The sequence below is a fragment of the Clupea harengus genome, chromosome 9 (genome assembly GCF_900700415.2).
Source record: "Clupea harengus chromosome 9, Ch_v2.0.2, whole genome shotgun sequence".
NCBI classification, from domain to species: domain Eukaryota; kingdom Metazoa; phylum Chordata; class Actinopteri; order Clupeiformes; family Clupeidae; genus Clupea; species Clupea harengus.
The window spans coordinates 3,479,942-3,494,592 of NC_045160.1; the positions used below are offsets into that span (position 1 = coordinate 3,479,942).

Here is a 14,651-nt window from a genome sequence, read left to right on the forward strand (position 1 = left end):
TTCATCACCGCTACAGGATGCCAGTCCTGCCTTTAGCCCTCATCTCCGCGGTTAATACCCGTAGCGCGACAACTGTTGGGGTACACTCTCTGATCCCCACCCCCACACACACCCCACCCCCTACCCCCCTCTGGTTAAATGATCCCTGTCGGATAGAGAGGCGATGCTCTGGGGAGCTCCCTGATCGTGGACCCTGAGAGGGGCTTGTTCAATGAGCCTGCTCCGTGGAGGAAGGTGATAGATGGGGCCGCGCCGAGGCCAAACGGGAGGAGGGCGTACTCGAGCAGCCGAGGAACCCGAGGACCGATGGTAGGGGCAATAGCCTATTCCGGAGTGGAGCTCACACACGGCGAAGAGGAGGAGCACTTCATACTTCATTCAAATTCACAGGCTAGAGTCTTCACAGGATGACTTTTGAATTAAACATGTTGAATTAAACACGTGTCATAATTCATGGTTTTTGCATAAGGTGAGATATGTATAAAACGTTAGGCACCTCAAGCTGATATGTTTCAAATTAGTCTTTTTTTTTTCCTTTGTACGTGTCGTGCAGGGAAAGCACGGATGAGGTTTGATGTCATATGGAGAAGAACTTTTTTCCGGGCGGAAGTGTGGCGAGAGAAAGGCAATCTACTTCCTCCGCTGCTATTTGAATTGGAACTGCCACTCACACTCGTGGAAAACAGGAGGGCTCCGAGTGAATGAATGGAGGAGAGGATGAGGAAAGAGAGGAGAGAGAACCGGGAAATGGGAAGACAAATCTCCCTGTCTCTCTTCATCGTGCTCACACCCTTCTCTTGCCCCAAACTGGTCATGACGATGGAAAATCAATTTACCGCAGCTGGCAATTCCACCCTTCAACACACACGGCCACTGGCAGCTTCACTGACAAGCGCCAACTTTCACCAGTCACTCATTTCGGTACACCTGTGCTGGCATCATGTTAATGAATAACTGTGTGTGGTGTATGTGTGTACTGGTGTGTCCTTCAATATATAGGGGTGAGTCTGTATGTCCTTGACTGTGTGTGTGTGTGTGTGTATGTGTGTATGTAAAAGAGAGTGAACATAGGTGTTCAGATCAGCTTGTGTACGTGTTTTCATGTGTATCCTTGAGTGTGTGTGAAATGAGTGAACCAAGGTGTTCATGTTTGTGTATGCCTGTATGTGTGTCTTTGAGTGTGAGATGGTGGCAATTTATTCATGCACACCCCTCACTCTGCGACATCTCATTAATAAATGACTGAGATCGACTAAAAGGGTTTTAGTGTCGCGCTATATGGTTCCCTAATGCACTCTAATGTACGTGTCCAAAGCTGCTGACCAGGCTTCACATTCCTAGTCTCACACACACACACACACACACACACACACACACACACACACACACACACACACACACACACACACACGGCACATTTCCTAGAACCTGGCCCTTTATCTGTCCATTAGCCAGTCATGGTGTCTTTTAACCTGAATAAGCAAACAGGCCATGGTGCTCTGTGAACAGGTACGTTCAGGTGTTTGAGAGCTTTCCCACCTCAAATAAAAAGGCCTTTACATAATATCATGGGTGCGTTTGACTCTAGCGGACATATCTGGAGATCCACATAAATTATGCCCGTTACCCCATCAGAGGCCCTACATAGTGAGAGACCTCAACTACTTCTGTTTTTTTCGGGTTTGTGCCACCCGTGAGTGTGAAGTGCTTCATCAACCTCCAGAAAAATTCGCCTCCTAGTAATGCTCTTTCCAGCTGTCTTATCACCTCCAAAGGCATCCCCCTGTTCCAGGGTGACGCCACAAGACCTCATCTGGTTCCCAGAAGGGGACACCCATAAAGTAAACAACCTGAAAATGTCTGTCTTGAGTTGTCTGTACTGAGATTAGAGTTTCCGGAGTCATTGTGCATATGTGATTCAGGGTGTTAAATAAAGGAAAAACAAAAAAGTAGTTGGCTGATGTTTTTATGAGAGCGAGCCTGACGAGAATAAAGGTTAGCCATGATTTTGCTTCTGTCTGGGTCTGACACAAACACTTAAACACACACACAGTCACTCTCACACACACACACACACACACACACACACACACACACACACACACACACACACACACACACACACACACACACATACATACACAAGCACAAACAGATAGTCAAGGACACACTCACTGAAGAACTGTGGAGCTTTTGAAATGTCACTCACGGATGTTGCCGATAGAGACATTCAGAGACTCCATTCGACCAGAAAACACAGCACACACAGGAAGTGCTGCTTCCCACAACTTGTGTAACTCTCTCTCTCTTAACCTTACTGATTAAAACAACTATGCACAAATAAAAGGCAGACACAACCTTAAAATAAAAGTCACTTCTTATCACATTAAGAGCATAAAACAAGATGTACATCTATTGAGCACCAAATAATTAAATGCTCTACCTAAAAAAAAAAAAAAAAGCTTAAAATGTAAAACTGCTATGCTGCTTAAATCAAAATCATAGGTCCGCTATAGCTGCCATCACATAGGCGCTATAGGCTAGTCAGGCTCTATTATTTTGCTCTATGTACCTGTGTCTCTCCTCCATTAATCTGGCTTGAGTCAGTCTTCAGTGAGTGTTTATCAGGGCAGGGGCCGGAGAGGCTGCAAAAACACAGTCTGTCTTCTCTCAGTGAGCTTAGGACCACAAGCTTAAAAGGAGCTCTATATTCACACACATGCATGTTGCTCTATAGGTGTAGCGGTTATGAGATGTTCTCCACAGAGAGCAAGGGCATGAACGCTGCAGGCACATCTACTTCCATCACACGATATTTGAAATAGATGGAAAAAAAACATGGATGTGATTAATGTTGAGATCCCACCTAACCCCTTTCAACCATGAGAGACGATAGACTTAATTATATGAATTAGATGAGGAGTTTAACATGATTAAGACCAAAACCCATGCAAGTCTCTTGAGGAGCATAGACAGAGCTAACATAATGACATGAGATACCACTGTGCAAACAGAGCACAGTATCTTACATCTCAATCTGGTAGTCAACCTCACAGCCCATTAGGTTTGAGGTATTAATAAAGTAAAAGTGAGTCAAGTATAAGCTCTAAAGTACCAGGTAACTGGCTCTGGCAAGACAAACATAAAGATAAAAGCAGTCAAATGTTTTGACATGCTTAATGTTTCAAGTATTAAATAGATAAATGTTTGGTTTAAGCTACTAAATACTGGGAATTTAGAGTAAAAAGATGGTAATTAACCGACGTAAAATAGTTTATATCTAATCTAATTTGTCACTGGAATACTTCCCTGCTACCAATGTCAAACCGTCTCCATTACATTTATTGCAAGATCTAAAAGATGTACCTAATTATGCAGGAACTATTAGTTGCATTAACTCTTTTCTATTGGCACAGTAATAGCAGGCCCATAAGGGTCCAAGCCTTCTGAAGGCCTATGGAGAGATAGCCTCATACCGTGACCTGCCATCCATACCACTGAGCCCCATATTATGGCCGTCACATACGGCTGAAGGAGAAGACGGTCCGGTTCCCCCTGGGAAAATGAACATTTTATGAGCTCCCGGCTGCCAGCGTCCCCGCTGCCAAGCCACTCTGATTGGCACATAGTGCTGCACAAAATGCGAAATCCCTTCGGATGGCTTTCACTTTCTTTGTTACGCTGAACCATGCACATGTCCTTGACCATGTTGGGAATTTCGCTCTCCCTCAGTGCTCTGCAGCATGTCCATGCAGAGAGTGGGATTTCTATGCTTTTTAGCGTGATTGCTAAATCACACAGCATTGTGAAGCAAGTTTTTCTTTATTAGTGTACGGTTCTTCTTAAGTCTTCTTTTTAGTGTGATTGCGTGAAGGCCAATTCACAGTCCAGGCAACCAGTATTGCTCTACAAAATAATTCGTCAAAGAGACGACATTTTATGTCTGCTAGGTTGTCGCAGAGCCTGCCACATAGACGTTGTCTGATCGGTTAGCAACTCAAAGTTCCACATTCTGGAAGGTGCTCAGGGACAGGTGAGTAACGTTAACTAAAGTCAGCTAACTTTATCGGTAACAGTTACAGAAACATTAAAATAGCTAATTAACTTTACTAGTGGCCAGTTAAAGTAAATGGATATGAATGTAAATAGCCACCCGCTCAACCGAAAATTGTGTGTCTGTTTTGTGTTTCTGACAGACAGAATAAAGCAAAAAAAGGATGAAGGGGAGAGTGGAGAAACTATCTCTCCAATTGTCCTTAGATTATATCGCTGAAGAAGTAACGTAGCCAATGAAGAGTATAGACAATAACATGATATGAGCAAATCTGTTGTGCATAGGAACCCTATGCACAACAGCACTGATCTGCAGGTACAGAGGCCATTTTGTCGCTGCTGCAGGACTATGAAAGCCTACAGCGTCGTGACATCTGTTGACCACAAGGTTTTTTTGTCGAGCGACACTTGTCGCCTGGACTTTTGTTTCTTTTTTCTTCTTCATTTCACACGTTCTGCTCCTAGTGCTTTTGAGATATCGACACCGCTCTGACTCTGATTTTGTATGTCGGTCAGTGGGGCCAGGCTATGTTTGCTGTTGCGGCTACCAATGTGATTATTTCAAATCTAACATCAACCCAAAGGCACATTAAGAATTGTTTACAGTTTCACAAATCTGAGTTTATTCTTTACAATAAATAAACTGGTTACACAACAACAACCTACTATAATCAACAGGTAAAGGGCAGCATATGATGCCACACCTCGTTTTTAATTGTATATGTGAATTTCTTTTCTTTAAGAGTTTTTTTTAACAATTTAGACCTTGAGCTTAACCTACCATTGTTTTATAATTTCTTGTAACTGTTAAATGACCTGTTAAACAGTCATGTCCTGTTGTGCTGTTGGCTGTAGTAACAGACCCTCTGTGTAAAGTTCTTCGCAGCTTTTTCCGTAAGTCTAATGTTTTAATAATAATGTTTTAATCCGCTGCACTGCAGGACCTTTCTGCGCCAGTAGCTACGAGTTTTCAACTGAAACATAAAGTTATCATCGTCAGCACACAGTCAGTATTACCATATAATGTTACTTTGTTCGTTCAGTCATTGCTGCAAGTTCAGTGAAGACCGTCTGAAACACGCTGCACCCTGGTCTACCGCATTAGTAGACGTACGTGATTTCTATTTTAAGTAATTGGGTGTAACTGATTTCGACTCTCGTCTCTAATGCGCAAACTCTGGCAAAGCGACTTTGGCTTCATTTCTTAGAATCAGAAGGGCATGAAGCCATGTCTTCCACATCTGCAGCCATGCTGCGTGCATACAAATATGTCATTCTTTAGCCGCTCAGCGTATTATTGGATAAATCTGCCACATCCATTTAAATGTTCTGATTTTCCAACTTTCATTTACACTTATTGTACCAGCAGACATTCTTTAAACTTAAAGCATGGATGATGGGTAGAATTTTGTAACACTAACCCTAGTCTTTTAACACCTTAGACCTTGAACTGAATAAATGGGCCGATGATAAAAAAAATTCTCTGATCTGCTTAAGTAATGTAGCTTATTGCAGACAGCAAATTAACTCTGTCAACTCGTTATGAATACTGTTTCATTAATCATGAAGCCTACTGTGTGCAGTATGCTCAAGTGTTCCAGATTATTTAATTACTGTAGGGCTGTGTCTTTTGCTGGGCAAGCTTTAGCGATCCTTTCTTGCAGAAACACACCTCTAGTTTTTGCTGTTTTCTTTCTGTAGCAGTGCTAATTTCTACGATTCAAAGGTTTTCTGGGGTTATCAATAATAAAATGCCACATTCTCATAAATATTCTAAAAATAGATTTTTTTTTCTCTCCCCCTGCTTGGAACATTAAAATTTTATACCGACCAAAATGCTCCTGACCGTAAAAATGCAATATGTAGCAGAAATGCAGACGCTTCTCCAAGACACACACACACAGAGCAAAGCAGGACCTTATTCCATGCTGCTATCTGTCAGGGGGATTGAATCACAAAAGCCAAGTACAAATGATTCAGCCTTTTCTGAAACAAGCTAATTTAAAATTTGTATCACCCTTCAGTTCCAATTCAGATAATCCCAAAATGCTCAGAGCCACTACGGAATGAAGTGACCAAATTGTTTCTAAACTATATAGGTCTTTTTTTCACCGTGAAATCACTTCACATTTGTGATGCAATGCAACCCCCTAAACACAACAATTTTCCACATGAAAGCAATATATATTACCACCTGAACCGTGGGACCTGAAAGCCTTACTGTAATTTAACATTGCGGCAACCGCAAGGACAAAAAAGCTCTACAGCAGTTCTGCCCACACAGTCCCCACTCACCTGGGTGAGATGTCACAGCCTTGCTGCATGAAGGCCCCCAGGGAGAACCACAGGCTGTTGAAGATGCCAAACTCGTTCGGCGGCTGGTCGGTGGGCCCGCCTCCGCCTCCACCTCCGCCTCCTTCTGTGCCCTCCTCTGGCTCCTCCGTGTGCCACTCGTAGGGGCTGAAGCGGCTCACCAGGAACAGCACCACGCTCACACCGATGTAGGCGAACACGATACACATCCAGATCTCATACGCCAGCGGGTCCAGGAAGGAGAAGACGCCGGGCTTGGACTTCTGGGGCTTCTTGATCATGATGGAGATGCCCAGACTCATGAAGGGCTTAGAGAAGTCGATCACCTCCTCACGCACAAGAGTGATGGTCAGTGGGGCCACAGCAATCTCGGCTCTCTGATAGGGAGAAAGAACAGGAGGGTCTTCAGATCCAAAAGTACAACAGACACTTTGATTACTGAGTGTGAGCAAATTTTTACTGAACATGAAACAAGTTTGCTAAGTATTTAAGTATTGAAGTATTGAAGACCCAACACTTCAGAGAGCACCTCCCCTCTTAACTTGCACTTGTGCTAGTACTTAAGTTGCGCTTACAGTAGTTACATTCCTGCACTTTTTTCTATTTCTTATTTAAAATAGTATTTATTGTTACACTAGGTCTCTATTGCTCGTAGCTTGATTGTTCTCTCCCTTGTACGTCGCTTCGGATAAAAGCGTCTGCTAAATGACTAAATGTGAATGTAAATGTCAAATTGAATGTACAACAATAAAGAAACAAAACAGAATGCAAATAGCTGTTTATTTCCAAGATTATGTGGCTATCTCTTATGCTGTGATATTTTTGTCAGCATAGGTAACTTGAAAGATAACTGTATAAAATCTGAATTTTCTGCCCACCCAATATCCATGAAAATGTCAGTGATTGAAACAGTCAGTAAATTAATTTGCAGTTATAATCATGATTTGTCAGACCTAGATATATTGACTTAGGAGAAGAGATTTCAGGAGCAAAATCAAATCAAACAATTTAGACATTTAAAATGTGGCTTCCCGTTGTGGCTGGAAATAGAAAGCAAATGCAAATGTAAGCGATTCAAAGTCACGGGGGCCAACCCGCTGGAATATAAATCACACTGGAGGCAGCGGAAATCAACAAGAAAGAGCGCGAGAGATTGGGTGAGAGAGGAATTATGCTTCATTTCCTGGAACTGCCTGGACCATGACTTTGCATGATAAGAAATATCAAAGATCCAACATTCCCAGGAAGGTTAATTCACCCATTCAGAACCAGCGACTGTGACCATAACACAATGTTCCTTTCTCCATACTGGAATAATCCCTGTTTTCAACTAATGTAGACTTATTTTATCACTGGAACATTGGCATGACATATTGCATGACATATTACATGACACATTGCATGGACCATTAAGAAAGTCTTTCTGTTTTGAAAGAGCAGAAACATACATTTTGAATGACTACAGCAGCTGAAGCATCATATTCAGGCAGACATTTTGTTACAGCACTTCTCAATGGCAATGGACAAATAACACCCACCCAGCACTCTGTTCCCGTGTAACCTTGGCCTGCAAATGGAATCCAAAAGCTTAAAGCTGGAAAGCAAATGGCTGCCTAGAGGAGATTGATCTGTAAATATCAGCAGCGAAAGTGTGGCCGCAGGCGGTTTCGTTAGATGTTCATCCTGTGACATGCTAAACACAGAGTATGTCTGGGCAGACCTCTATCTATTTAGAGGCACAATTTATTTAGGGGTGGCAATTCAAGCCATTCAGGCTGGATAGGAGCAATCTCTAAACTACCCAGCAATCATTCTGTTTCACCCGTGCAAGGGAGGGCATGACACAGCCAAACACCCACAATGTTAGCTTTATGTAAAAATCGGAGGTGTCTTGATATTAATAGCCGTAGATCACTGTAAAGTTTTATTGGTTTATTAAATTGTGGGGATTATTGGTCTGAGCGGTATCTGGTTATTACTGCTGAGCATAGCAAAACCACTTCTATTCGTCAGTTAAAAGCTGAAGGAACAAAGCTCTTTGAACCTCATCTAGCATCTGCTATCATTGTAGATCTTGTAGTGGTCCACAAAGTTTTATGCAAACATTTGTAATTTTCCAGCTGTCATTCTTTATCGGGTCCTGTGTACAGGCCTTTTATCATGTTAGCGCATGTGATCCATGTCTGTGTGAAAACTCTGGCCTTATAGACATTCTGAGGAATATCTCTTCCCTGTGCTTAAATGGCATGTGCTATGAAGGTTACGCCCTCTTGGTCTGCTCGTGTTTGTGTAGACATTCTAGACGATGGTGATGTCTATCAAATTCTAACCTCTAACCTTTTCTGCGTTTGACAGTTCCTTGGCTCCTTACCCCATACACCAGCTCCCCAACCATTCCGTTCCAGATCTTCGTCTCCGGGTCCCTGGCTCCGTACTTCCCGTCGGGAACGATGGCTATCTTGTACTTGATGCCGATGTGCTTGGCAATCTCGGCGGCCAGGTCCACGCAGTAGCCCTCGTAGCGGTCGTTCCCCTCGTAGAGCTCCCAGTTCTTCTTCAGCATCACGTACGGCCCCTCCTGCAGCACCCAGGGAGGCACAGAGAGAGAGAGAGAGAGAGAGAGAGACGGTGGGGGGGAACAGTCAAACCGACCACCGAACAACTACACCACATCAACAAATCCACACCTGAGCAGCTAAGCATTGAGAAATCCCTCAAGACAGTGAGAACTCCTAGATCAAAGATACACACAAGGGCAACTACACATCCCTTGCAGTCATCCTCTGAAGTCATCCATTATTGATTTTTCATGTTTCCTCTTATAAGAACCCTGCTGCTAAGCTAAGTTTATAAGTAATTGGAGGCTTCTTTTTTTATTATTGTTGAGGCTTGAATACCCCACCAGCAGTACTTTCCAACCATACATGGATCAGTGGTGCACGCATCAGTAGGCAGGCATTGAGCTTTAATGCTCTTGTTTTCATCCAGCCAAATACACTTTAAATGCATTTAAACATGGGCAGCAGGCAAAGAGGGCTGCATCAGCATTTGTGCCGTGATTGGCGGTTGGAATTGACTGCTTTTAAATTCAAATCAAATGGACCCCTGGGTATTACAGTACCTGGAGTTGAAAGTTTTCCAAGTCCAATTAAATAGGCTTAACACACAGACAAGATAAAGAAGTGGGCTTTAAATGCATTGAGTGCTTGAACATCATAGACAGGCAGAAGCCTTGACTTGCATTTTTGTTGGGGGGGTGGGGGGTAGGGGGGATACAATGTATTTTATACATGGCAAAACATGGTTTTACAGATATATTTTACAAAAGACAAACACATTGACATCGCAGTAAATCTAAGGCCTGTAGTTGTTTTAGAATGGGTCTCTTGATTAAGGTCACTGGTTAACATCAGCGACTGGAGCAATTATGAAAAGCCAAACCCAGAATAAAATGTAGTATGAACATACAAGGGTAATAGTGAGTACCACATTAGATTCAAATCTGTTTCAGGCGATGTGTCTCTGGAAATCTCTTTTAAATGTCACATCCACAAAGGTTAAATCATACTGTACAAAAAGAATTGGAATGAACAACATTTATTTCTCACAACAAGAGACACATCTATGTACATATTAACATGAATTTGACATCGACACACATTTTTTCCAGACCTAAAAAGACAACATATCTTTAGATCTGCTCAAAAGTTCAAAACTCCCACGGAGTAGATATGTGCACCTTCTCGGTGAACGTTAATCTAAATTGTGACTTATTGTCGGGTATTGTAAATATTTTAAAACCTATTGCTTGTTCTCTAGCAGCCTCTGCGAAACAATAACCAGTTACAGCATAAATGACATAACAGAAGTAAAAAAACAGTAGTTACAGATTTCTGGGGAATCAGTTAACCAGTAGTGTGTTTATGTAAGGGGACTTATGATTTAATGTTCTAACTTTCCGTTATTGTTGCCTAGATTGACCTCTCGCATAATTCTAAAGATGAGTAATACTCCTAAACACATAAAGTCATTAACTCGCTCGCTCGGAATAATGAAGTTGTGTGTTTAACCACTGAGCTAAATGCCAGGAGAGAAACTATGTTGCCTGGGCAATGCCAAGGGAACCCGGCCTCTGTGTTTTCCCAAAGCACAGCTCTCTAAGCCATTGCTCGTGTAAAAGGGATCTAATGTTCTCCGGTGTGGCCCAGCGCTTGGCAACTCTGGAGGCGCATCACAAACGCTGGGAGACGGAGGAAGAGAGAGCAGGTGGCGTCTTTGTAGAGACACATGGCTCGCGACGATAAGACATGAAAGGAGAACAAGAGCAGAAGAAAAGGGAGAGGGAAAAAAAAGACACCATCAGTCGTCTAATGAGCAGGAAGCTGAGGCATGGGGGCACTCTGCAATAAAGGAGCTCTCTCCCCAACAACAGCGATTAAGAGCCATGTACAGCTCCCCGCTGCCCCCAAAGGCATGACTAATATGTGCAAATACTGAATGGGGATGGAGGGGCTTCGGCAATAGCTGGACTGACTGGTTTCAAGAGGGGACAGGGTGTCCTCACTGTGCTCTTTTACTTTTTTCACGGACTTTACTGAGGCATCGACAGAGTAGTCATCTGTTATTAAAGGACAATGCACCAAATTCAAAGGAGACTGATGACAGGTCCTCTACGGTGAGCTTTGTTGATGATGTTCAACTCTGCGATAAAAAAAATAACCTGCATTTTCAGATTCAATTTTTATGGCACTTGCAAAACTACCGTATTGGCCTTTTATATTCACCCCCATTTACTTTGAGAGCTTGGCTGTCTTGTTGAACACATTATGCCACACGGTACATCTGCTATATTAATTGCACCAATAGTCTTGCACATTATGGCAAGATTCGATGTATATTTAATGTTCACCTGTTAATTATAAGTCGTATTTTCTGCCCTCCCAGCCCCACTGAGAACACATCTCTGTGGAGGTGGAGGAAGACATGGTGATTATATCAGTGTATGTCCTGCCACGCTGTCTGGGCATTTCTTTTTTGCGGTGGGGTAATCACCTTTGACTAGCAGGGCTGGCAGGGTACGGGGGGCCCTTATATCTGTGTCATGGCGCGGAATAAACACAGTCGTGTCCTTGGGGCCACTCCCAACGATCCTCACATGGAGCTAACACGTGGTGGGCGACATGGCCACATCCACACATGCTAATTACAGCAATCAGCCATTACGGCTCAAACAGCCACATTCCTGGTGCCATGTGCACACGAGCCGCTGCGCTCATTATCGACGGCTCAAAGCCCACAGCCTTACCACTGGCCTCGTCGAGACGTATCAATACACTCGACACGCAACTTTCTGTATGTGAATGCGTGTGAGGGTAAGAGATGCTTTGTGTGTGTGTGATGTACACTTCAGGGCTTCCCAATCCTGTAGCAGTACAGTGGTGGATGATTGGTCATGAGACGTCTATCTCGTCGCATGTAAGTGTGGCCCATGTTAAGCGTGTCAGATGCAGCTGTGAGTCTGTGTCCCGTAAGATATCATTGCCCAGCCAAAGAGTGACTAACACTTCTGCATGGCTGGCTGTGTATTCAGCTTTCAGCCTAAGCTTTTCTCTCCTCTCACACTTTGAGGCATGAACCAGTGACAAGGAGATAGAAAGAGAAAGAGAGAGAGAGAGAGAGATAGAAAGAGAGAGAGAGAGAGAGAGAGAAATACAAACAGTAGAGAACACGCATCTGTAATCCTGTACTAGCCTCATTACATCAAGTCATCAGAGAAAAGTAACACTTAGTCGTGTTAGTGTCTTGCCAACACGTGAAGCTGACTGCTGGTGATGCCGCTGCACGTCTGGCCAAGGTTATGCCCATCTGCATTATGACACCTTTTCCCCGCTCAATGCCAGGGTCACTCAGCTGTGCCCAGGACAGGGGACAGGGGACAGGGGACAGGGGACAGGGGACCATTTGGCTCTTTGGCATAGCAAATTAACTACTTCTTAGGACAAAGCAGATGCGCTGCTAAACACTAAGACTTTAACGCCAATCTAGAACTAAATGAGTATTTCCTTCATCTTTAGACATTCTCTTATTGTGCCGCTATTATAGTATATTACAAGACAATACATTCAAGACTTGATTCCAAACTATAACTAAAGATTTTCTTGTTGAAGCAAGAGTTAGAGGAAACACAAAGAATGTAAATGAAAGGTTAGACCATCGAGTGATAACCTTTGTCCCCCACACACACACTCGCTCTCTCTCACTCGCATACAATTTCACAGTTGTCTTTGTTAGTCTTTTTGGACAAGAGAACGTAAAACACACACACATCAAACTAAAAAAACAGGTGTGCAAAATATCTCAGTCCTTTGGGGGGCATGTCCCCATTGAGCGAGTCAGACATAAAGAGTCCCTAAAGAGTCTTTAGGAGTTTTGAGCTCCCAGCTCTGCCTTCTGTCTGTCTGTCTGTCTGTCTGTCTGTCTGTCCTTGTCTTCACGTGCCTCAGTGCCTTAACAAGGGTTTCTTCGCCAGGGGCTGGAGAGAGGAGGAGGTGGCTGAGGTATAATTCTCCATCGCCTTTTTAAATACACAGTTCATTAAGAGAGAAAGAGAGGGAGGGGGGCACAGTCTTCAATTCAACATGACAGAGAGGACAGGAACACTCTTTCATCTTGTGGAACACAAAACAAAACAACAGCAAGAGAGTAACAACACAAAAAGAAACACAACATTTGGCCAACACAGTGCACTTCTGATGAAAGAAAATATAAAAATCCTCACTTCTTTAAAATATTCCCCCTAGACTAGACAGAGAATTTGCAACAGAGTTTATGGCGCAAACAACGCAACACCACAGTTATAATTTCCATTATGGTTGATAATAAAGCTCATGAAAGGCCCGTTTCTGGGACTCTGCAGACACATAAATGTCTGCGCGGGTATCTTTTTTAGATTGCATCGCTGCCATTACACTTGTGGCTCGGCTGATTGATCGCCTTGCCTCTCGTCTCTGGGATCAATACACTTCCATTCCCACTCCTCCTCTATTCTCCTCCACCACCACCCACCCCTCCCCCTCCACACACACACACACACACACACACACACACACACACACACACACACACATCCCTCCGCCCCTGCCTGCGTTCTGGAACACTGCCTCTGCTCGTCCACACTAAAGACGAAGGCTTCTCCAGCGGGGCCTGTGACTTCATAAGACACACACAGGGCTCACTGAGAAGAACATAGCTCTGACAACACATGATTAGAGCACCGCTGAGGGAGGGAGAGAGTGAGGGAGAGAGAGAGAGAGCTGGAGAGGGAGAGAGAGGGAGAGGGAGAGAGAGAGAGTGCTGGAGAGGGAGAGAGAGGGAGGAACCTGAGGATACGTTACCATGATGGTGGTCACGATGACAGTGCGGTTCTCGATGCCAGAGCTGTCGTTGGACGAGAGCGGCTCGTTCTGGACCAGCACCAGCTTGTCGTTGTCGTTCCAGTAGCCAATCTGTCAGTGTGGAGTACATATGCGCACTTTGTGAGAGGCACAAATATCATTATATTATCAAATATCATTATCTCATTATGCTACAGGCTGGTGTGTGAATTTCTGAGGATATGGGCTCATATAGCATATGTACACAAACTCTGTATTGTGTACATAACATATTTATGGACCCTGACAGGGCATCCCTGTCATCCATGTGTGCAGGTTTGCTTTTTCTTACTACAAGCCCCACCAGGGCAACACTTACCTTCCGTGGGCCATTGCTCTTCAGCTCAAACACGTCCATGGTGTAGTTGACTCTGCGCCCGTAGTGGTCAAACTGAATGTTGCCCGTCAGACCTTGGATGCGCACCTGGGCAAACAGAACAACGAGAAGACCACTGATGAGAAGACATTATGGCCACCTGTATGAAACCTGAAACCTGACTGTTTACTGATGATCACATTAATAAAGCAAAACTGTATTCTTGTACTGACAATGTACTAAAAGTGTTGAATAGAATATATAATATTGTTATACTGTGTATATTTCATCATATGTTCATGCATATGTAGTTACTTTCTCGGAGATGACTCACAGGCAGAACCTCTCTCTCTCTCACCTGTTTAAGGGTGCGCTCCATATCAATCCCCTGGTTCCAAGGGGCTGCCGGATTTGCCAGGCAGTCCCCGGCGTTCCCTCGCCGAGAGATGTCAATCTTCTGCCGGCGGAGGTTCCGGAATGCCTCTGACATCACCAGCACTCCATCATAGGTCAAAGAGGAAGTGTACTGCAAAGGA

The 14,651-nt window shown here is 43.8% G+C and overlaps 1 protein-coding gene across 4 annotated transcripts in view; it reads right to left on the minus strand.

The window, feature by feature from the left end:
- The window catches only part of LOC105909280 (glutamate receptor 4), an 80,195-nt gene that overhangs the window by 22,007 nt on the left and 43,537 nt on the right, over positions 1-14,651 (minus strand). For all 4 annotated transcript variants that reach the window (XM_031573102.2, XM_012837895.3, XM_031573103.2 and 1 more), the window contains exons 7-11: positions 14,474-14,641; positions 14,119-14,223; positions 13,761-13,871; positions 8,738-8,944; positions 6,349-6,743 (exon numbers count right to left, since the gene is read on the minus strand). In XM_031573102.2, the coding sequence (XP_031428962.1) occupies positions 6,349-6,743; positions 8,738-8,944; positions 13,761-13,871; positions 14,119-14,223; positions 14,474-14,641 (986 nt within the window). The remainder of the gene's footprint in view (positions 1-6,348; positions 6,744-8,737; positions 8,945-13,760; positions 13,872-14,118; positions 14,224-14,473; positions 14,642-14,651) is intronic.